This window comes from Strix aluco, chromosome 3, assembly GCF_031877795.1.
Source record: "Strix aluco isolate bStrAlu1 chromosome 3, bStrAlu1.hap1, whole genome shotgun sequence".
Classification (NCBI taxonomy): Eukaryota; Metazoa; Chordata; class Aves; order Strigiformes; family Strigidae; genus Strix; species Strix aluco.
In genome coordinates this window covers 70,443,811-70,468,777 of record NC_133933.1, presented here as the reverse complement: position 1 = coordinate 70,468,777, position 24,967 = coordinate 70,443,811, and the positions used below count along the sequence as shown (strand labels likewise).

The 24,967-nt window shown below is 38.6% G+C and overlaps 1 protein-coding gene across 6 annotated transcripts in view; it reads left to right on the top strand.

Annotated features, from left to right (window-relative positions):
- Positions 1-23,501, top strand: part of AKAP7 (A-kinase anchoring protein 7) — a 93,721-nt gene extending 70,220 nt beyond the window's left edge. Inside the window, exons 8-9 of one of the 6 annotated variants that reach the window (XR_012622553.1) lie at positions 21,191-21,912; positions 22,156-22,299. Coding sequence is in view for 4 of the 6 variants with exons in the window: in XM_074819104.1 (XP_074675205.1) it covers positions 21,191-21,389; positions 22,156-22,168 (212 nt within the window). In the remaining 2 variants the exon portion in view is untranslated. Of the gene's footprint in view, positions 1-4,750; positions 5,725-21,190 lie in introns of those variants that run through there. The other 5 variants (XR_012622554.1, XM_074819104.1, XM_074819106.1 and 2 more) reach the window with 5 other exon arrangements.
- Positions 23,502-24,967: the final 1,466 nt, after the last annotated feature.

The following is a 24,967-nucleotide window of genomic DNA, read 5'->3' as shown; positions in this document are numbered from 1 at the left end:
TGGGCCTGACCAAAAATTGCTCAGCTGTATCAAACTAGGGGTTGGTTTTTGAGGGTAAAGAAAAGTTCAGTGAATGAAATGCAACTATTTTATTTAGGTCTTAAGCTGATTTTGAAAATCCTGAAAGTTACATTTACAAAACAATGACTTGGCCAAATTTGCAGTTCGCTCTAAGTTATCACAAATTATTTTGCGTTTATGTGGCTATAGCACAAAAGATGCATTGTTTGTCTTTCTGTCATGAGAGACAGGACAGGTTTGCCTACCACAAGTAGTAAGTGAATCCCTGTTAAACAGCCCTTGTATGTTTGCCAGGCTGTCTAACTAGTTTCCAGTACTGCTAGCTCTGTCCCACAGGTTGTGTGTCCTTTTCACTTCTGTTTTGTGAGGTTTTAACTCTCAATTGCTCAAAGGGATACCTGCTCTGATACTGTAAAGATGCTATCCTTTTCCCTACTTCTTCCCTAAATGTGAAAACACATTCATCAGCTGATTTTGGCGAGTCCTATATACACTCCATTCTCCAGTGCTTATATTCTTTCCTGTTTTGCCAATCTCCCTGTGTAATGTTGTTTCTTCATTCCTATGCATATGTTCGCTCATACACACATGATGTACACAGGCAAAGAGGTGCATGATGTGGATGAAAAAACAACTAGTTTGAAGGAAAGGTGCATTCCTTAAAATGACATTTTGAATAACAACTAGGTGTTATTTGTCTTTTTCCCTCATAGAAATTCAGAGTGCCTGTGATTCGGTTGCTAAGATTGCTTCCATTCTATACTATAAGAAAAGAAAGAAAATTTAGTGATCCCAACCAAAACTAAATGTTCAATACTTACCATGTCAAAGCTGAAAATTATGCAAGTTTTTCTCCTCTTGCAACTGACAGCGTTAGTTTTGATGACCAAGACAATAAGCCTAACCAAGGGCTGATGACAGCCAAGACTGTCATTACTGTTTGTGAATCATGAGTATCTCTACTTGTATGTCCATTCTTGGGATTGACGTTGACTGTCAAAAATAATCCTTCAGTCATGGAGCAAGACTGCTAGAAGAATGCACCAGTGAAGACAAAGTGAAGGACATTTAAGAAAAATCTGGGAGAGAAAATAGGGTGTAGAAGAACTGTGAAGTTCAACTTCATTGCAAGATATCCAGGAGGGGATGATAGTCTAGATAGAATAGTCTTTTAAATAGGAGAAAGGAGATTTAAAAATCCTTCAGCAGTGAATGCCTATTTGTGACCTCAAAAAATGGAGAATATATTCATCTTGAAATAAAGAGAATAAAAATAATGGTGAATGTGAAATTAGGGAGTTTTTAAAATTATGTTAGATGTATCCATATGCCTTAGGCAATCCTCCTTGAAACTAAAATGACTTTACGTTTTTGGGTTGTTTGGTTGGGTTTTTTAATTAAAAAGTGATTTTAGAAAATAGTCCGACATGGTATGAACACATATTGCAGAATTTCTTCCAATTTCTTCCAGTGTCTGATCTATAGTCATTTCAGGTGGTATTTGACTTTTAATTGAAAAAGTGACATTCAATTTTTTTTTCCCTTTATGTTTAATACAAACATATGTAAGTCCGAATTTAAGTCCTATCAGCACATATGGCCTGTGGAAAGAAATTAGTTTATTGAATTTAATTTTTGTACCAGTTTTTATTTCGGTATAAGGAATTTTGAAACACAGAATTGTATAATTTTTAAAACAAAGCTACGTTTTACTATTTCATAAGTATGCAACAGACTGTCTTGCTCTATAATCTATTAGATTGCAGATGTTAGGCTACCTTCCACCTTCCTGGCAGGATGTTTTGTGTAAAATGAATTGCAACTAGACATTCTGGAGATTAATCAAGTCAAATGGGATTGCCTTGCTATTAAGTTATGTTACTGATGGAGGGAAAAAGCAGCATTGTTTATTATATCATTTATTTAGAGACATGGAAGAACTGCTTTTTTCCTGAAAGGAAACATGAGCAAAGACAGTGAGTTCTTTGGTTCATAATCAAAAAATGTCCAGGTCAATTTGTAACTGTTCTAAAATAGTAAAAACTGTAAATTTGGTTAAAAGTCTAATTTGCATGTAGCATGCACTTACACGTATGAAATTAAGACATACGTGAGGATGAAGGCCTTATTTGGGAGTACTTTGGACCACACTGATCCATAACTATTGTACACTGAGAAACTTGAGCAAAGCCCTTAACCAAACCTGTTTGTATTAAAGGACTTGAAGAATTACCCGGAGAAGTTAGGAAAAGATTTCATTTCAGTTCAGTTGTAGCAAACAGAAGACAGGACTAGCTAATTGGTATAGGTGACTAGTTTCATGATGGGATGGGTACCAACACTTCTTGATCGCACTAAGAGATGATGAGAAAGAATAAAAAAGTTTCTCATCGGGGTCTTCTGAACTTTGAAATGCAGATGAGGTTGCTAAAACTGACTCCATGTTGATGGAGTTGGAACTTTAATGAACTTAATGATCACTTTTCAAAAAGTGTGTCAGCAGAGAATCAGCTTCCAGTGATTGGTGACTGTGTAGTAAGATGAGAACTGCCCAGTCCCCGAGTGAAGCCTGCTGTTACTGCAATATATTGGTTGTTTTCTGTCTTCCACTGATGCCACAGGGAGCCAGCTGCAGAAAACGTTTGCACTGATGGTTAAGACCATCTTAAAACTTCCCTCCTGGATATTTCTGTGGGAAGTTTGTTCCTGTCTGTTGTACCTAGACTGTGGATTAGCTGAGGTATTCAAGGGTGAATAGCTTAATGACCGTCTTATGGTCAGTGTAATTGCCAAACTAACACTTTACGTAGGCGGAAATGTATCAGATGCTACATAATATTTGGCAGAAGTATTTGCATGGATTCTTCCTATATTGTTGAAATTGCATTTATTTTCCATATTGAGGCCAAACGTCCCATCTTCTATTCACATGCTACTATTACTTTACTGTCAGTACCTCTGCAACTGAACTGGGTCCCAAACACGTTGGGAGAGAGAGAATTATATATACATTTTATATTCATTTAACTGACTGGCAGAGGGGGCATAAGATAACTCTTGTCTTTTCCTTTCACCTTCACTATGATCACAGTCCTCTTTACCTGCTATGTGGGAGTTGTGTGAGCTTTGGCACCCAATAACCCTGCCTGTACTTTGTGGTGGATTACTACAAGCTACCATCTTTCATAGTGAGTTCTAGCAAGAAACACGTCATCATACACAGTACTAATTAACCTCATTTGTTACAGATAAATGTTGATAGAAAAAAAGTTACTGTGCTGGCAGTTGTTAGATAAGCAAAACAATAATGGCTCTATGGCCATAAAGCCCCTTCCTCTTCTAGATTCAAAAGTGCTGACAGAAGAGGTTGCTGGTCCCATGTAGTCATTGCTGCCACCATCCCTGGTCATGTACACCGTGCACTGGTGATGTACGCTGTGTGCATTGATCCATAGCAAAGCGGGTTATGTGAGCACTCCTTTAAGGCAAAATCACCCCAGTGAGGTTAAGCATTTCTCCACCATTGGTTGACTTTTGCTTGAAGTGAATTAAAGAATCCTCAAAAACCCTGGGGCAGATGATGGTAAGCATCATCTAGCCACAACAATTTCTTCCACTGTATGACTAGATCTAGTAAAGAATATCTGTTGCTTCAGAAATATGCAGGCTCAGTCTTGCAAATTGCTGAGCAGCCTCAATACCTTGTGAACATACGCACACATGGTGTTGCTGACTTCCTGCTGCTGGCAGAGGATGCTGGGGTGGCAAGGAGCCGAAGCTTTTCTTGCACGTGGGAAGGATTAGCAGTGCAGAGGGTGAGGACGTTGACCAGAATAGGTTGATCGTGGTGTCTTTTTCAACAGACTCTATTAGTAACATTTATATTGAGATAAAGTAAAACTGTACTACTCCCTTGATGCAATGAAAGTGATTTTACTGTATCTAAAGTAATAAGCTCTGTTTCTGTCCAGATTGATCCACTGATACTTGTGGATCAAACATTAGATCATGTAGACATCAGATGGGTCAGCCTTCCTGCTAAGTTCAGTGTTCTCAGAACAGTGAAATGGTGTCTCTGTACCTACCCTGGACTCAGATGGAGAGAAGAAGGAGGACCTTCTTGATTGTAGTCAGGAACTACAGGAACAATAGTTGGAAGGGCGAACAATAGTTGGAAGGACATCCCTCCCTCCATATTGCCTCATATGGCTGCTGCCCCACAGGATAAAGTGCTGTACTTCTTGGTTGGCTAACTTGCCAGGTGCTGTACCATTCATCATGATTATATTTCACAAGAAGGCTATCTTCATATTTGTATGCTTCCCCATCCTCTTCTGATCTGCAAAACCATAATTCTCTGAGAATTTCAGAAATGAGTTTATTTCCCATGGTGGGGGGTTGGAACTAGGTGATCTTTAAGGTCCCTTCCAATGCAAACCATTCTATGATGCTATGACAAAGAGGTGATAGTTAATGCCAGTCTGGGAATTTTAAAAGCCATGGAAGAAAATGAAACAACTGATGCAAGTTTATACCTCATTTCTGCTGTGAAGGGCATTGTATGAACCATTTATGGATTTTTTTTTTTTTTTGAGGTAAAATAATCTATTTAATTATACCAGAGCAGATTCTTCAGTTTAGTCATGTTAGTACTGCAGTGGATAACTCTGTTATGGGATTTTTTGTTGAGCAAAGATGAGAGATAACATTAAAATTGTTTTGTTTACAGCTGAAGGCTTCTTTGCAGATTATGGGAACCGAGCCTGTGATCTCAGTGAGCCCATACAAAGGTCACCACTGCTGGAACTAGTCAGCATGCTTGTCAGACTAACAGAGGCTGCTGGTTGAGGGGGTTATGAAAAATGCACTATTAGTTATATGGTTATGCAATTCTTTCTGGGTGGAAATAAAGCACACTAAGGGATGATGATCAGTACCATGCAGCATTGCTGCTATTATGTATAGCACTGTAAAAGAAAAAAAAAATCCTCTGTCAAGGAGAGGGATCTTCCTTAAAATATTTGTTTTACTGCACGTTGATGCACTGAAATTTCCAACACTTGTTTTCTTGCTTTTGCTCCCTATTTTAAAATTTATGGCCAAATAACTTTTTAGTATGCTTTGCTACAAGGTCAGGCAGCCCATGTGGAAAAGTAATGCACTGTAAACTTGCTTATGTGGAGAAGTTTCTAACTGTGACATTAGCCAGGCGTTTTATTCATTGTTTCCGGAAGGTATTTCATTCAAATAACCACATGAATAAAATAGCAGATTCCAAAGGAAAAGTAGTATTTTCCTGATCTTACTGAGCACACTGATGCTTCTTCAATTAAATTGATAGGCAAATGTTTGGGGAGATGGGAAGCTCAGTAGATACAGAACTGAGCCCTGTATTTCTTAGGTTATATAGATATCAGTTTAAATTCCATCCACCATAGGTCATTCCCTTGCCCTGTTAGGGGGGGAAAAAGGCCCAAGAATATATCTAAAACACTTCATATGCCAGTCTAGGAAAAAGGAGGCTTTATGATGATTTGGAATATAAGCGAATTCTGCTGTGATAGCATTCAGATAGCCCTGGGCATTTCTGTGGGCCACCAGCTGCAGTGGCAGATTACAGCTGAAAATTGCATTTAATATTCCAAATTGTGCTACTTCTGGGTTCAGAAAACCAAACAGTAGTATAGACCAAAGAATGGTGAATACCATTTCTCATGGGGCCAAATCTTTCAAATGCAATCAGTTTGTTTTGTAAATCTCCAGCATAAAGTTAGAACAAAAACTTGAACAGAATGAATAACTCTTTTTATATACACTGTAATGGGTAATAACTTTTCATCTTTTGTAAAGGGGAAATAATTGACAGTTAACTATTGTCTATCAATTTGTAACATAACATAAACAAGAATACATGTTGCTTTGGTCCACGAATTTATTTCTGTATAATAAAAATTTTACTTTTCTGGTAGTGATAAAATCTCTGAAAAGTTTCCATTGTACAGTAGCTGAACTGGCAATTCTATTAATGGTTATATTCATTAAAAATAATATTTTTCAATAATAATATACCATTTAGTACTGCAGTGTTTGGAAGCTGTCTAAAAGGACACTTCAGTTGGAATATTCTGTTAGAAGCAAGCTAATAGTGTTTAAGGGTTTTTGCTAAACACGCAAGTAAAACCATGAAAGTGAGACAGATTATCTGGGGCATGAATCAAGCGGTAGTGAAAATGTCAAGTGAAACCCTTAGCAGCAGTAAGCAAGAATAGTGCTGATTTATACCAACCGAGGACCCAGCCTGCCAAGTGTCATGGCTGTGACAGTCCGCTGGCAGTTCCCGGAGTCAAGGGCTGTAGAGAGATGGATGAGAATATCAGCTAGCCCATTTAAAAGCAGACCTTCTATAAATAATATCGGAGAGATTGGTTCAGACAGCAAGCCAACAAATTGCCAACTCCATCTGGAATCCTCTTTGTAAGTATGTACGTAGCAAGGGAAGGAGCCTGGGTAAAATACTGTTCTTGCAGCCCTGGGCATTAAAAATCAGGCCGGTAGTCAGCTCCCATGGCTCTTGCAGGAGACTTCCAACATGATTTCTTAAAGCAAGAGCAAGCTCGGAAGGAAAATAAGATCACTTTTAAATTTTCTGCATTTACACTATTTTGCTAGGGAGAATAAAGGGCAAAAGACAAACATACATAAACATGTCTTGGGTGAACTGAAGAGAGTAACTTCACTGATTGTCCTGCATGCAGATTTTCATCTTAAGGAAGTGTTGTATTAGATTTTTCATACTTTTGTACGTATGCAGGCTAAACATTATTGCTCATTAGTGAAAAATATGTTTTGTATTCACCTCATATACACCAAGACATGAGATATTCTGTCTTTTAAACTGTTAAGATGATTTAAAGATTATCTTAGTAACACCATTGCCACAGCAAAAGGAAGACTGGGTTCTCAGAGGAACTCTGCTTGCTTTACCGTAGCATGCTATTGAATAAAGCAAAGACTACAACATTATGCTTTTATTGATTTTGAAAGGGTAAATTACAGGCCGTTGCTATCAGATAATATTAAAAGCTGCCCTATACTCCTTTCTCAGTTTACCGAGTTTTATGTATGTTCTGGCACAGTGCCTCTCAACTCACTATACAAATTGTGCCACATGTTACTCGCCAAACAGTAGAAGGAGCAGCGTGGTTTTCCGAAGTGCTGTAAGACCTGCCCTGAAAAGTAGAAAGTATCAGAAAGTCTAAATATTTAGAGTTATGAATTTTACCTTTACATTTCCTTACTTCTGGAGATTAAATCAGCACTACAGCTTTAGGATTTCTTTGTAGTGGAAGAGGAAATGGAAACTGTGGTGTTCCTACAGCTTTACTGGAGTCACAAGCCAAATTCGGTCCTCTGGCACACACATTACTCTAGCTACTACTGCATTACTCTCTGAAACTGTTCTTAGTTCATATCTCTTGTGTTCATTGGTGCTGGACTGCTTTGGAGTTATGAGTCAAAACCTCTGCCAGTAGAAATCCACCGTTTCATGAATGCAGAATTCAACTCAGTGTACTTCTCAGCCTTGCTATCTACAAACACACCCCAGCTCTGCAGACCACTCTGTGTGTCTTGGACCCCCATGTGACTCATGACGGGGTGTCTGGGGATGTACCTGGGCACTGGGACTGCCTTGCCCATGCTATGACCCTGGCATAGTTCTGGCCCTGGCAAAAGGGCACCTTCTGCAGCAACTTCTGGGCGCTGGTTAGGAGTTATCACCAACCCAAGTCTGTTCCCAGCAGACAGTTCAGAGGCTAGCAGAGCTGGATAGGATGGACCTAAGCTGCTCTGTGCTAACTGGCCTCATAGCCAAAGAACAAGTACTAGCATTGTGGAGCTCACCTGGGTAAACATAGCCAGGTACCTGTGAATGAAACACTGGGTTTCAGAGATGCTTTTCATGTTACTGTGAGGAGAGGCGTTGTCTAGTGTCAACATAGAACTTAAACTGAATTTTCTTTCTCTGCTCAGAAGTGATGCATGAGCAAATCCATGTTACAGCCAAATAAGAAGTGAAGTGTGACATGCTAAACATGAAATACTGTTCTCTGTTACTATATATGAACAGCTACCCCACTTTAGATACTCATTTGAAGTATTGTATTGCTGTGTGACAAGTCCTACAGTAACGTAATCCCTGTGAGCTTAGAGTAGAGCCACTCTCAATGTAGAAATTGTAACATATGGAAAAATCATCTATTACAGAAATAGAATAGCCACACTGCAGAGTGGGAAAGTGTTATACAACCAGAATGTAGCAGTTGTCTGCTCCTTCCTAACCTGATGTTTTAAATGTGCTTTTTTTCTCTTATACTGTCTTATTTGTGGTGCTTAATGCTAGCTAATTGAGTGCTTTGTTTTCTGATGGAGAGTGGTATTCCTGGAAGCAGGCAGACATATTTTAACCTTTATTCCAGAAACCATTAAAATATTAAAATGTTTAAAAATTATAAAATTAGTCTGCACAGCCCCTCTTAAAGATACCATATAATTAAGAAAGAGAAAATAAGTTATTTTATTTTGTTTCATTAAAGGTCTGTAGAAACCAAAATCTGGACAAATAATCAGATTCTCAAATTCAACTTTTCTATACTGACCTGGAATGATCAGGAGGCTATACTCAGTCCTCTCTGAAAAAGGGGGAAAATAGGTTTCATCTATGGAAATGGTTCACCTCTGGGAAGGAAAAAACCCCACAAACCCTTTCTCTTTTTCCCCTCCAGCAAGATCGTGTGCTACCAGACCTACAACCTTTTAGCAGAAATGGCATGCATGCAGTGCTAGCTAAATCTGCACTGGAAAGATCAGTGTAACTTTTATCCTAGAAGCTCAAGAGGCACAATCATGGAGCAGGGGAGGAAGAAGTTTGGAGGAAGGGTTACATTTTCAAAAAAAAATGCTCCAAACACATAGGAGCCCAGGCTGCACTTCCAGAAAATGCCTGGGGAACTGCGGAGCTCCATCCTGGGGACAGCCCATGTGCTCTGAGAGTAGGAACTAGCTAGTGTTGGAAAAAAACCCTGCAAAGCCAGAAGGCAGGAGGAGGAACTGCTTAACATGATTAAGCAACTGTTAAGATAGCACGGGATTACTTCTATTGCATCATGCAACATAAGAACAAGAGAGAACATTTTGTATATATTTCAGGGAAAGCTTCCTGTCAGTGACAGATGCTGGACTGCAGAGAGTCTCTACATTTTGCAATGTTGTGACCAAGATTTTCAGATTAATGCAGATAAACAAAGAAAGCAAAGCAAATAAAGGTCCTTAGTCCAGTGAGGAGTTGTTCTTTAGATGACACTGGTCTGTTAGTATTTGTGGAATTATTATAGGCAAAGTGGAAAATAAGATACCTTGAAAAGTATCTTAGTAAGGCATACTGGCACCTCGTTCAGCAGCTGATTATTTCTGGTTTAGTAAAGTTACATACCTAATCAATTTTACCATTCCTAAAATTTGAGTGATTCTGTTTCCATAAGCTTTAAGTGTAGAATTGACAAAAGAGGCTGGGATTTAGAGGAATTTGAGGTACAGGGTTGTATATGCTATGGAAATTAGCATGGAGAAAGGCCTAGGAAATTTTCCTGCCTTAACAAAAGGAAAATGAGCTGGATGTCACAAACATTGTTCAAAATTTAGATCACAGAATGGTTTGGGTTGGAAGGGACCTTAAAGATCATCTAGTTTCAACCCACCTGCCAGGGGCAGGGACACCTTCCACGAGACCAGGTTGCTCAAAGCCCCGAACAACCTGGCCTTGAACACTTCCAGGGAGGGGGCAGCCACAACTTCTCTGGGCAACCTGTTCCCATGTCTCACCACCCTCACAGGAAAGAATTTCTTCCCTACATCTAATCTAAATCTACCCTCTTTCAGTCTAAAACCATTACCCCTCATCCTATCCCTACACTCCCTGATTAAGAGTCCCTCCCCATCTTTCCTGTAGGTCCCCTTTAGGTACTTGAAGGCCACTATAAGGTCTCCCTGGAGCCTTCTCTTCTCCAGGCTGAACAACTCTCTCAGCCTGTCCTCACAGGGGAGGTGCTCCAGCCCCCTGATCATCTTCGTGGCCTCCTCTGGACCCACTCGAGCAGGTCTGTGTCCTCCTTATACTGGGGGCCCCAGAGCTGAACACAGGACTCCAGGTGGGGTCTCACGAGATACCTTCAACTGATAAGCATTTGACTACAGACTAAATCCTTGGACCTTAAGTAACTAAAAGCACACTATACCAGTGACAGATTTGGCACTGCCAAACTTTTACAATAGTCGGTGCTTTTAGACATGTAATTCTGATGTTAGCATACACAGCTGAACTTTTGTCAGGCTCTTGACCCTGCCTGTAACTCTCATGAACCTTAGGAGCTGCTGTCCTAAACCGATATAGAGAAAATTCACGCCTTACTAGCCATCTCCTCTGGATCCCAGTCCCCAAAATCTCAAAATCCACCATTAACTTCATCTTTTCTGCTAATGACTTAATCCCTTTGAATATCTGCCAGTCTCAGGTGAACTTCATCTTGGCACTTGCTGAGTTTCGTGTGAGTTAAAAATCCTCAGGCATGGATAATTCATTTGCTATTTCTGGAGAACTTGTATCCTTTTGCTAAGAGGAGAAATGTCTTATGCCATGGTCTGTTACCGTGTTACTCATTCAGTTTCACATCATAGCAATAATTTTTTAAACGGCATTTTATTCAATTTTCCACTTTAGTACAAAGTACGAGAATTGAACAAAAACATATTAAGTATCAGGCATATTTTCTGCAGCACTTGCTGTGGCTGAGGAGAATCAGCAAATGAGTAACAATTTTTGCTGTCTTAAAAATCCATTGCCATCAAGTATAGCCTAATGCAATCAAAAAGGTTTTCTTTTCTTCCTCTCTTCTCTCAGCTTTTCTTTTACTTTTCACATACACATCATTAATAGAATATGAGAGATTTTTCCAGCACAAAATGAAAAGTTTGTTCTTGTAATTCTACAAAATACAACCTGTGACTAAGGTGAGTTGTAGTGATTGAACGCCCTCCTAAAGTCTGGAATTACCTTTCTTTTGTTAAAATGAAATTTGGTGTACTGTTTGCATGTTTTGAAACACTGTTGATCCTCTGGTTTAATGAAATAAATGTTATTTTCTGTTGACCCCACCTGTGTGCCCTATTTACGCATTGTGTATGTTCTCTGTTATAATTGGACTGAAACATTTGGAAGGAGGGCCAGGTGTTATAAGGACAGAGGGCTTGGTGTAACACAGCCCAGATCATGGAGGTGTTGCCTGTAATGCCTACTTCAGCACAAGTGAATAATAATAATAATAATAATAATAATAACTCCATTCCAAATGAAGTGCATCATTTTGCTTTGAAAGATTAACTTCATTCCCTTGATCCTTTTTTAGCCATAATCTCTATAGAAGGCATAAAATAAGAAGAGATTACAGGCTTAAACTTCAGATAAAAACATGTTATATGTAAGATGTGTATAAGTATAAGCTCTACATCAGCAGCGGAATACCTGGATTGATGTGGTGCTGCACCCATGCTGTGAGGACAGCCTAATTCTCAAGTGCTCTAGGTTACTGCTTCTGGTGCCCAGCATGGTGACAGCGCATAACCCTCTGATGTATAGCTATACCTGCGTTCTTGGAGTTAAAGCCACACTTCATTGTGCCACGCAATTATCGTATGCGTTTACCCATCTTGGGAATTCTCAAAGTCATGAATGATATCATTTGATCTTGAGGGGAACCATTGCTCATCTCTTTCCTTCTCCTCATCCTTAATGAACTTTTCTTGGTCCCTGTAGACAAATACAGAAGTGAGAGAACATTTCTATGTGGAAAACATAAAGATGAAGGGAACTATGGAATCAAATGCATTGCTGTTTAGCTGGAGTGAAGAAAAAATACCTGCTTTTGATTTCACAGTTGGTTCTGAATGTAGTGAAGAGAAATGCAAAAACTGGTTTTGACATGAATATCCAGCCTTTATTCTTTTACTCTGAGTTGGGGAAAGACTGAGAAAAAATTTACTTTAAATTAAGAGGGGATGAAGAAAGATGAAACTCCAAATTAGAACTGTTTAGTCTGATAGAAATAAAGGGCCAGAAGACCAGCTGTCATAAATAATCAGTTCTCCACTGATGTTAAGGGGACAGAATTAGAATTATTAGGATGCTGAAGCGGAAGGGATGAAATTGTGTATATTGTGTAGGTGGACATAACATTTGTGAATGGAAAAAGAGTGGAAAGAGAAGAGAACCATCAATTTTAAGGCATGGTAATGAGAAATTCATTACGGTACAGAGTGTAAGTTGGTAAAAGTCGTGAGGATTAGTTCAGTTTTTGGCATAGCAGATGTATTTTTCTGGATTGATTTCATTGAAGTGCTGCTAGAATAGGGTTTGGCTCACTGAATTTGAGGAAGTAGAAATACGGGGGAAGAGAGAGAGGGAGTTATTCTTTTGCTAGAGTGCAGTGTAAGAGCTGTAGGGAATTACTCTCATGAAAGAAGTGTTGCTATTAGGTAGGGAAATGTTTATGTTCTGAAGGAGTTTTATGTTGTTTCACAAAGAAGTGCTTTTACAACTGCTTGATATTTAGCATAGGAAGGATGTGAAAGTAAGGCCCACTGGTTTAAACAAATAATCAGGACTCAATTATTTTTGATTTCTAATGGTGAAACACACTGAAGAATAATGTTAATTTTGATTACTAGATGCTTGTTCATCAACTTAAGATACATGCACTATTCATAAAGAAAATAGGATGGAAAAAAATTAGTGTTGTCCTTAATACATTTTTTTTTCCTTGTCCAGATTATAAAGTCTGCTTATTTTATATGAAGGATTGACTGCATTAAATTTAGTTTTATGACATGGTAAAGTTTCAGGTTTTTTCATCCATAGATTTCATTAAGTGATCTCTCTTTATGTTATACTCTAGCAACAACTTTTAGATTCCTGTGAATTAGATTAAGTCAACTGTAGTCATACCTTCAGCATTCTTAATGCTTTAACTATAGCTATTCTGATTTCATACAGCTGAGGTCACCAAAAACCCCACGACACAGAGCAATTTATTGTGACTAAACACGTGTCTGAACTTGTTACTTATCTTACCTGAATATTTTTCTTTGAACATCAAGATTCACTGTTCTTGAAAGCAAGTATATTTGCGGTTTTAGAGAGAGATTAAAGTTGAGGAAGAGCATGTCCTGAAGAAAATCGTAAGCAGTAGTTTTATGGATTCAGAGCCAGAGCATTTATAAAGAGGTCTAAACTTTTTTGAACTAATCTTTCCAAGTGCCAAAAATAAATTTCCAAACCTTTTATAAACCTATATGTGGTAGAGCAGTGAACATTTATACAGCTATATCTCACAAAATCAGTGAAAACTTATGTCAAATTCTAGTTTAAAAAAACCCACATTTAAAGTGGAGGTTATGTGGCAAACAAAAGGGAGGGAAGAAAGAATAAAGCTAAGTACATTACTTAAGGCAAAATATATAATAAAGGCGATTAAGATAGAAAATGCCATGATAAGTACTTAATGTTTTGTTTTGTTTTTTTTTTTAAAAAATACATTCAAATTGACTTAGGGTGTTATGTTAGTTTTCCCAAAGCTATTAACAAATTTGGTCAGATTCTGTAGGCTTGATCCATGAAATGAAAGACAGTGACAATGCTTACTCTTATGTTCAGAAATACATAACTTCATGGTTTGCCCAAGAAGCTGATGAAGTGGATTCAGTTCATTCATTCAAGATCCTGAGGGAAAAGGACTAGACCCATCTATTTTGACCACCTTAGGATGTAGTTACACTACCAGTTCAAACCTACGTAAGATACTGCTACCAAAAGAGGTGACACTAACCTTCATCCATTAGGTTTAGGGTCTAATTAAGTATGATTACAGAGATGTTAAAAACACCTTGAAAATGACATTTTTCCATAAATATTGCATGTTATTGCAGTACTTTATGGCCACTGTTGGACATCCTCTTGGATTGCAATTATACTTGCATCTTAATCTTTTTTGGACAAGATTTCATCTTCCTTTTGCAGTTCAAGCAGTATGCAGTTGTGTTTCGCAACTCATGTTACTGCAATTGAAATAATTAAATTAAAATACGTGTTGATTAAAATCTGACTTTTGTCTCCAGAATTTACAAATATATTCAAAATTGCTTTCCCTGATGTAAAACATGTACTATGTGAGAGACTATTTGATAGTATGAGTTTGTATGGAGTCTTTTTCTGAGCTCAGGAGGAGCAACAATACAGGATCAGCTTGCTAAGATTCACTTATTAACACTTGTTTATCATCTTAGTCCAAAAAAGGTTGTGCTTTTTCAGTCTACTTGACAGTAGCATGAAGTCTCAGCCAAAATAGTGTCCAGTTGGAAGCTGTATAGTAACAGATGAATCCTGAAGAAATTAGATTGAAATTCACAGAGAATATAAGAAGGATAGGAAACGGTAATGAGAAGTGAATGTATATTAAATGACTTCCCTTATCAGACTTCTGAGTAAATGTTTGATTTTTGCAGTTGATGAGTCCATAAGCAGGGACTTAGAATTTGGCAACACATTTGGACTTCAGCGATTAAAATCCGTGTATATCCTGTTTTGGTTAGCTGCTGCATTTCTTGGGTCTATACCTCCCTCAACTCAGACACGACCATCCGGCTTGGTCTGTGGTCAGTGGTGACCAAGGTTGATGGGGAAGCAACCTGTGCTGTCTCCCATCGTGTGTTACATTCTCAGTATTATTTTGGAGAGCCACTGAAGGATGCCCGGTCTGTCCTGTTCCAGAATTCAGCTTTTCCCTGAGAAGCTGGGAAGCCCGGTCTCAGGCTCTGAAAACAGTAGGAGACTCCCCCTTGGCTGCATCCCGGAGGGAGGAGGGACTCTCCTGCTCTGCTCACTAGCCCTGCCGGCCCAGGCGGCTCCTGTTCACCCTTGAGCTGTTAGTACCAGGCAGCACTGTGGATCATGAAGGGGGGTGAATAATTCTGCCTGGATATTTACTATCTAGTAAAAAGTCTGGACGCTTTTGTTCTCCCATTATCAGCACGCAGAGTGGATGTTCCTCTGGTTATATAAAACCACTTTTGTAACTTGGGTTGTTTTCTTTACCTGAGTGTTGGTGAGTAAATAGAGTAAACCAGCCTTTTAAGCCATCTTCTTTCCTTCAGCCATTATGTTATCTTTGTTTCCTGTTACACTAGACTTCTTATAAATTCATTAAGTTTAAGTATTAAACTATATTAAGGTAGTCAGGAAATTTCTCTGTCAGCAGGCCTCTTTTAATAGGAAAATAAACCCAAGATATTTAACAGAACTCCCAGTGTGCCAGGAGCAGAATCTTAGTTACCTTTTGTTGTTTGTTTTGAAGGCTCGTGCCTCTGGCATCGCATCCTTCAGTGCTTGTAGAAGGAAGAGTAAGTTTAGCAGAGCACATCCTGTTTCTCCGCTTATAGTTAGAGGTGGTCAGAAATTTTAGATCACTGAGCTTCAGAGAGTTTTGTCTGAAACAAAACAAATTTTTGCTACATTTGCCAAGCCTCCAGCTAGAAGGGAGCTGCAGGTATTCCTGCTGTCATTACTGAAACTGGCAGGAGCACCATTTTTTCACCATTTTTCCTGAGTAGCTGCAACACCCTTAATTTCCTCTTTACTAGAAATTCCTAATGTTGTTGGCCTTATTCCATGATGGGCCAAATCAAATTAAAAAATCTTTCCAACAAGCTAGAAACCCATGTATTGAGCACAAAGGACAGATGGGTATTGCCTGTATTGCCTTGTTAGTGCTGTATTTGCAGAGCAATATATGTAAAACTAAATAAGTTTGTTAGATTTCCAAGAGGAGAGCTAAACTACACCCGCTGCTTAACATCAAGTGGAAACATCCAGCAACACAAATGTCATCAGCGTCATGTCATAACGAGATGATAGTTTCACCCTTCCTCTCAGTGCCTTATTTGTGCCAATTCCGTAAGTGACCACTCAAGAGACATTTCATGGAAGTCCTTCCTAACTAATGAGGAAATGTTCAAAGTTGTGACTTTCCTGTCTATGCTTATTGTGTTGATTAGATATGGGCACATGCTCATGTTTGTGTTCATTACTTCAAAACCACGATCTTGAACGTGCTGGCTCATTCGGTCTATTGTAGGGGCGGGAAGAATGCAGTCTGGTGCCTGGTTATAGCTTGTTATTCAATTTATTATGGACTGTGGAATCGCTGCCTTTGCAGGGCTAAGGGGGATGGTATTTCTTTAATGTTATAGTTCTGTTAATATATATGGCCTACCAAATTTATCTGAAAGTCATCAGTAAAGAAAACGTTCAACACATTGGTCTGATGCATAGGACATTACAGTTCAGTATGTAGGTGTGGGAACCTCATCCAATTTCCACGGAAGTCGATGAGATTTAATTTAATTTGGAATCAGATACTATAGGCACAAAAGTGTAGGGTAGCAAAAGCTAGATGTAGACATGACAATGTTTCCACAGGCTGCAGCCAGGCATGGTAGCCTTGCAACAGTCTACATCTGCCTGGGCGTTGTGAATATATATGATGTCTTCACTCTTAGGTCTTTTCCTGCTAAAATAGAGATAGTGAACCATGATAAAGGCACAACCATTGACATTGCAAACTGTATGAATTCACATGCTGAAATCTGTCTGGAATTTGTTTTATTGGACTTCTGTTGTTTCCTCCAACCCTACCATATGCAGAAATAATTGATACTCATCTGCTGAAGGCTTTTTAGTCCATCAATAGTTAGAGTAGTTGTCTCCTTCCTTCTAGTCCCACTATGCTGCACACCAGCAAAGCTTTTGACCCTGTGTAGAGGGCATAAAAGTCAGTTATCTTATAGTCAGGGATTACTATGAGTGGGAGCCACTGAGGAGTCACCATAGAAAGGAAGTCTTGTGGTAAAAGCTTTGCATGTATACAACAGCAACTTGGCTCACCCTCTTGGTATCAGTAAGAGACACAGTGTGAGAAGAAAAATGAAGTTTTCCAGCATTCAGAAGGAGTTTCTTAACATTTAGTTTTTGAAAGATTGCCTGAATCCCTTGTGCAATTTTTTGTTTCTAGAGTTTGTAAAATCAGTGTTAGAAAACTGATGAACCAAAAGGTAGACGGAGGCATAGCTGTTACCAAAGCCCTCCCCAGGGTGAAAACTGTAACCTCTGCTCCCAGAGTACAGACTTCCCAGCTGGTCTCAGTCACCTATTCAAATTACCAAGGGTCTCCTTTATAATTTGGCCCATGTTGGCATCATTTTGTTGTGATGAAAGGTTGTTAGAAGGAAAAAAAAATGTATGTTGAAGCCATGAGGCAAGGATTGCAGAACATTGTGTTGGAACATATCTGGTAAAAGTTTGTGAAACTGGCTTTTTCTGTAAAAGGAATCCACTGTTCGTTTCTTCAGTTAAATCTCTCATAAAAGTGGACTAGTAGAATAAACAGGAGAGGGATCCAAGTAACTGTCCTGCCTCTCTCCAAATCTGAGATATCCACATGGACTCAAACAGGCTGTGTCAAGACCATGAAAATGCTGTACCAGGATCATGAAATCTGATTTGTTCCAGTGCAGTATTTAAAAATCCGTATCACAGTCTTATAAAGCATTAAGGGGGTGTAGACCTGGGAGACTAAACCTAGTCCAGTAGGGAGATACAGCAGTGAATTTGAATCCAAACTTGGATTTGGTTGCAGGGATCTGGTTGATGTCCATAACTGCTGGCAGCACACTGTAGGATCATAAAGCCCCTTTTGAATAATTCTGTGCAGTTGATAGTTCTCTCTTGTAAAAAATGGTGATCATTTCAGGTCAATAGGTATGCTTCAGTTTCAGTAATAAAAAGCACTGCTTAGCATGGATGCATTGAGATACATTCACAGATTATGAATTTGTTTTCATCTTCAGAAAAATATAGAAGAGAATTCTGGGATAGACAAACTGAAAGGGGTTTTTTTTCATTTTTATGCTGAGCCACATGCAGAAGGCAGTGGAAATCTTTTATTCACAGGCACAGAAATAAAGTAGTGGCACAATTTATACTGAAAGGCACAACATAGAGGCAAATACAGTGCATGTTCCCTTTTCAGAACAAAGTTCACAAATAAAGCAATTTTTAGATGTCCCTTTTAAATCTAAAACATTCATATCTACAATGGCTTTTTACTGAGACTCTGATAATTCCTGTAACGTCAGACATTCTACACAAAGAAGCATTTGCCTGCTGTAAGGGAATTGTATACATCCAAGAAGCAGGCAAGCAGCAGATGCAGCATGGAGAGAGAGAGAGAGAGATAAACAGGATATATGTGCGTGTTAAATATTCAAGTAAATATAGATGATCAATACCTGTTATTATTACATGACCTATTTCTTTTTGTCAACAGTCATGAATAGGAATAAGACAATAGTGTACAACTACCTTGCCAGTGAACCTCAGCATTGCACAGACACTCACGCAACTGCTATTTAGGGAGTCTGAGAATATAAACAGAGCATGAGTGAATCATATAGCCCCATGTGCCAGTCCACCAAGGTGGCCAGGCAGATAAATCCAAGGGCGCTCTCCATACAGGGACGTGCACGCATTCGCACGTCAGTCACATCCCCTGTATGTCTTCCTAGTGGGAATGTAAGTGTACTTAGGAGGTACCATAGACTCAACTCCAGACTGTTAGTGAGCCACGAATGTCTCAAAATATTAAAACCAAACATATAACAAAAAAACCCCAAAACATTCTTCTGTAGCTGTATAAACTGTGCTTTTAAAAGGCTCATTTGAGGTAGTCTGATTTTTTTCGTGCTTGGGAAATTACTTACACAGTGAGCTATCTATCTAATTTGAAGTTTTAAATGCAATAGTATTGCAATAGTTTTTATACATGGGAACTGTTTTGCAGAAAATATTTGAGAGAAGATTTCTGTCCTTTTTTAGACTGTAAGAATAACACATGATGTACTACAAGTAAAATTACATTCTGAGTAAATATAATCACTACTGTTTTGTGGTATCTGAAGGCCTTTGTGACCGATTAGTCATATTCTGCATATTAAGTACTATAGGATCTAGTGTCAGAGTGGCTGAGCACCATATTTCCTATTGATTTTGTTCAGAGTTGCATGGACAGCTTATTAGAGCTGTGTGAGCAACAATTTCTGTGATTCACTAGCAGTTCTGAAAAATAAGAAAGTCTCCCAACTGGAAACCACAACGTTTGGGTTTTTTCTAGTGAATAAATAGACTGGGACAACCAAAACATTTTGTCAAGCATCTTTAATAAAAGCAAAGGAAATTTGGAATCAAAAGGCTGCATTCAAAGGAGCAAGCGGGATCAATTCATAAAAGCTGGGAGGAGATGCTGTTCATACATATCTTAGGTCTTCTGAGAGAGCCTGAATTAAGTTCCTCCTCTACGTAAGTTAAAGGATAGGCTTAAGCCCAAGTTTTGGAGATAACGAAAGAACATGGTAAGCAGTGGGCCAGCGAACATGGAGTATGTAGCTGCTGTGAGTGGTTTGAGTGGTGCCTGTGCCTCCCTCGGACTTGTATATTAACCTAAAACGTTTCTTCTTGAAATGCTAAACCCATTTTTAATGTTTCCTCTTATTTTTTTAATTTTGTTTTAATGAAAGCTATTCCCATAGTTGCCTTTTAAAATATTTTTTTAGAGTATTTTTCAAAACTTTTTCCAAAACGTAACAAAATGCTTTACCCAGGTGTAGTCTGATGGCTCTTCAGCCAGAGAGTGCAGTTCTTCCTTCCCCACAGTAACAGTGCTGTGGAGGCCCAGAACTGGAAGAGTTTGGTCTGTTTTGCTGTTTCAGAGCAGGATGCTCAGATTAACAGCTCGTAAAGGCACCCCTTATGAATTATGTTTTATCAGTGAAATCACTCCCGGTTTGTGCAATCCACTAGGAAGACTAATAAAAGTCTTTTAGAATTATAATCTATATGTGCTAGAAACTTGAATAAATTTACATATATGAAAAAGAGCAAATTTAGCTAATTGAACAGTGCAGAGCTTTGTGCTGAAAGCATACAATAGTATCTCTTTCACCAGATGTGTGTGACTAAGCAGCCTCTTATTACTGGTTGCAGAATGCTAATTCCAGAAAAGGACATTAAAAGTATGGACTTTAAATACAGATGGAGGGAAAGCGTTATTTACCTAGTGCAAGAAATTGCAAAGTGGCAAATTACATGGCCAGTGGGAATCAGACAATACAGTGTGCTTTTCCTGGATTGCATTCTTCATAAAAGGAGCATGCTGTAGCAAGCTGTGTAGTTTATTAGGAAAATGATTCGTGGAAAAGTACAATTTGAAAATACATGTGATGATGTATGAGAATCCTCACGATGTATACAATTATTTCATTGTATATGTTTATTCATGTGAACTTTTAACAAAGCAGGGAAGTGCCAGCTTATTGCTTTTATCAGCAGATATCTGGACTGCTGGAACTTGCATTCCTTCAATGTCAGAGTTTTAAGTTAGTAGAAAGAAGAGAGACAAGGAGGGAGTATATGTTTTTTTCCAAGTTTTACACTTTGTTTAGAAAAAAATTTCTAAACTGCACTTAGAGTATTTTAGTCATTTTTCCCATGAGAAACTTGTGAATTACAAGCAATGAATAAATAGGTACAAGATTTTAGATTTATTAAGCAAAATCACAGAACAGGGGCAGCTAAATTTAAGAATACTGCTAAAATGTAAATTCATCGTGTGCCTTGTTCTTCATCTTTGCCCAGATGGTGCAGGTGGTTGTCGGCCAGAAGAAATTAAATTTGCAAGCTTACTCCTCTAAGCTGAGTGGGTGCTCATAGTGTTAGCCAGTAGCTTTTACTGGAGTGTTACAATAAAGATGAACAGTGAGATATTTTGGATCTGATATACTGTATACATCTTCATGAAACACTTCCGATTCAGAGCTTGGGAAATTACTTTTTACAATCAGGAAGAGGCAGCTAATAACTTAAAATCCAGCTCAGACAGAGGCTCCTGATACATTTACAGCTACCATCTTTCTGTGGCAATGAATTCCTTCTCTTGTCTGTTGTGACGCATAGGTGAAAAACATGCAGCAGAGCCAGATGATGCAGAGCTGGTGAGCCTCAGCAAAAGGCTGGTGGAGAATGCGGTGCTGAAGGCTGTACAGCAATATTTAGAAGAAACGCAAAACAAAACCAGACAGACTGATGGAAGCCCTGTGAAAACTGAAGAAGCAGCAAGCAGCAGTAAGAATGAGAGCGACAATGATAACAGCAAGTGAGCACTGTGCAAAAACCCCGGGAGCGAATATCCCACCAAGAATAACCACAAAAACATGTCCCAGCCCCCCACTGAAATTTGCTAAGTGGTGCTGGGTGACAGGCACTCTGCTTTGTGAGTCTCTTATCAAAAGTTTGTTCTGAATCGAAGGACACTGTCTACTGGTTTAATAAGTGCTTGCACTGCTGAAAACCTGTTGAATGCTGGGAGGGATGGACAATGGAAAAAAGAGAAGAATGGTGAAGCAGGCGACACCAGTCTTCACTGGCTCTTGATACCAAGAGTCCCTTCCTTGCTTGTGAAGAGAAACTGAACCCTTTGTGTTTGCCTTTCGGACTGTCATGAATGGCCGTGGAAGAGGTCTTGCCATAAGTGGAAGCAATGCCCTCTGCCTGAGGGTTTGGCACTGCCGCAGGGCTGCTTACTCCATGTGAGAGCACGTGCTGTTTCCTAGTCAACAGCAGTCAACCCCAATCTAAAAATTACCACTACAGATATGCATCGCAGATACTATTACACAGTATGTAATATGGCAGGAGTTTCTCTTAAATGTGACAGTGTACTGTTCTTTACTTTTTGGTAGCATTTGTTGATGTAAATTATATTTTTTTGACAAAGTACCTTTTTATAAAAAATCAATATGGGCAAAAGGCTGAGCACTTAATACTGTCCAAACCAGATACGATCTCTTTATCTCCATGCATTCATGATTCTAAATGACATTAGTTGTTATAAAATGTATTATATTGTTCTTTTCCTCTAGGAAAGAGCCATGAAGCAGACTTTGTAAAGGAAGCTTTGCACAGAGAAACACAGGCCCTGTTATCCAGACTGAATCAGATAAAGGAGCTGTTATCCAGTCCCGAGATCCGCACGAAAATTAGCAAAGAACTGTTTGAAGACAGGCACAACTCTAACAGTAAATGGAAAAGTTGTATTGACTCTGGATCTCCAAATGCATGATTGTAAATTGCCATCATGTAAAATCTCATCAGGTTGTTTAAAGACAAAAATTTTCATCAAGAAATTTTACTTCCTGTTTCTTTTTTACTGAAAATACAAATGGGTGTAAGTGGCTCATGAGGAATCATGCTGAAATACTTGCACAGAAGGATTATATTTCATAATGATGAAGTACAGCGACTCCTGAGCACTGCTTTGAAACATGCTTGAATGTGCAGGTATATGTCATGACTCCAAAGTGGAAAAATATGGTTTCAAATAAATCTGAGCAAACACTGTGCCCTTCCTTTATCATTGCAAATAATTCAGATTTTTGTCATAGATCCCTTCTCTAGCAATGATATACAAATATTAAAAAATGGATGCTTTTAAATACTTTAAAATGTATATTTGAAAAAAACCTCTTTTAATTATCTGCCTTTTGGATATGTACTAGCATTTTGGGTTAGCACTGTCTGGTTTTTGGTTTTTTTAAAACAGCACTTGAATACTTGTATAGATGCTGACATGTTGTTTCTGCTGATGTTTACACTAACTCAAGAATGTTTTAAATTTCAGAATGAAATTCAGGCTCCACTGGTCTCAATAGCAGACTCTCATTGGCTTTAATGGAGTCAGGATGCTGCAATTAAGGTTTCTTGTGAAATTAATAATATTCCTTGAGATAATATTTGCATTTTTACTTTTGTAGAACACTGTTTTTGTCTTCTTTTGATGTTTCCTCCATCTCCACCTTCTGCTGCCTGAGGTGGGGTGTCAGTTTGCTCTCATTGTTCCCGCCACATACCTGCAAGATTCACCGAAGCTTTGGATGTACAATGCAGGAGTAGGTCCAATATCTGCATTTTTATAAACATTGTTTAAAATTGCCTCTGGTCATAAAAGCTATGAAATGTATGTTGTGATTGATATCAGAGTTGTGCTGTTAGAACACCTGTGTGCATATTCTTCATTGGTCTCAAGCACTGGTCATGTATCTCATGCATCAGAGCATTGGTTTTTTTTTTTTTCATTTGATATATAACAGTATATTCTACAAGGTGACTCATACATGCTATTCATAATAAAGTATTTTTTCCTTTGCACTCTATGTACGTTTTCACCCATCTCCAAATGGACTTTAATAAAATTAAGTACGTGAAAGTACCAGGATTGGCAGAAACAGTGCTTATATGAATCACACCGTTGACTATGGGTGTTGTGCCAAGATACTGATCTGGAACTTGGGTGCTGAAATCATGTGAAGAAATTCATGCAGATAAACTAGTCCCAAGTCATTATTGTTTTAAATGGCAAAACTTTGAAACTCTAGGGATTAATTTATATTCTGGGCAGTGTGGGTTTAAAAGGAAGTAAACCAGCTTCCTAGAGGTCCATATCCACTCTTCAACATCAAAAACTGTGTTTAACGAGTCTTTGAAGTAGTGATGCACAGGTTATTCCAGGAAAGTGTTGGCATTTCAAAACACATGGTGCAGGTTTGACCACGTTTTGGTTTTGGTTCTACCTTCTAGCTTGCTCATACTCAAGAGTATTTCTACACCGCTGATTGTAGAGAAGTCTGTGACAGGTTTAAAATCAGTAGCTCAGCTTCCAGGACTAGTCTAGCTAGAAGTCTTTGGACTGCCCGTGACCCACTGAGAAACTGTTCCTGACATCTACACGTGGTCTAGGCGTAGTGCACAAAAGTTGCAGAAGCCATACATTTGATACCTGAGCAGCCCTTGCCATGAATTGTCTGCACTGTTGAGCTGTGCATCAGAAGTGTTTAAGAGTTGACAGAATAACCAGAGAGATCAGTAAATCTGTGTAAGTCCTGACCAACAGACACCAATTCTTTGATGTAGGAAGGGAGCCTGTTGTAGAAACCAGTGTCTCCAAACATGGGTGAGCACGGCATAAGGATGCTCAGTCTGGAAGTTAGATAGTAATGCAGCAGATGAATATGAATCAAGATCTTCATGAAAAGGAAACTAAATAGTGTTTCTGTGTTGAGTGAAGCTGATATAAATCTAAAAAGGATTGGAGCTTAAGGTCAGATTCAGATATTCTATCCAGATACACACATATTGGGATCCACACTGGATAATGCCCTGTATCTATCTACTAATGGTCCTACTGAAGTAAGTATGATGCTTTGAGTGGTTTAATACTACTTCATGGCAAGGTTATATAATCTGACAGTTAGGATTCAAGAAGCTTCATGTTCTATATTTACAGAAGTTTCTGATTATAACTGTGCACACTTTTGTATGTGCTATTTTAGCCTAAAGCCCATGTGAGTGTCTCATGGATCAAAGAGTGTCAGCCATGCTTCATTCTGGTGACAAGAATGATACTGTTTCATTTTTATGTCAGTCTAGACATGACTCATATTCTTGTCAGAATTCTGATTTTATAAGTCTTGAGACATATCCTACATATTTATGTAGCCAGCAAGCAGGAAAAATAGAAGAGCAAAGCCAATGCACTCAGTAGAGCTTGTAATTTGAAGTTTAGTAAAAACACATGTACTTTTTAAATTCAGTTATGTCTGAGAATATGCTTGTGAAATGAAGTGTAAACTGAAACTTTTTCACTGCAGGTGAAATACTACCTGCAGAGGCAGCTGC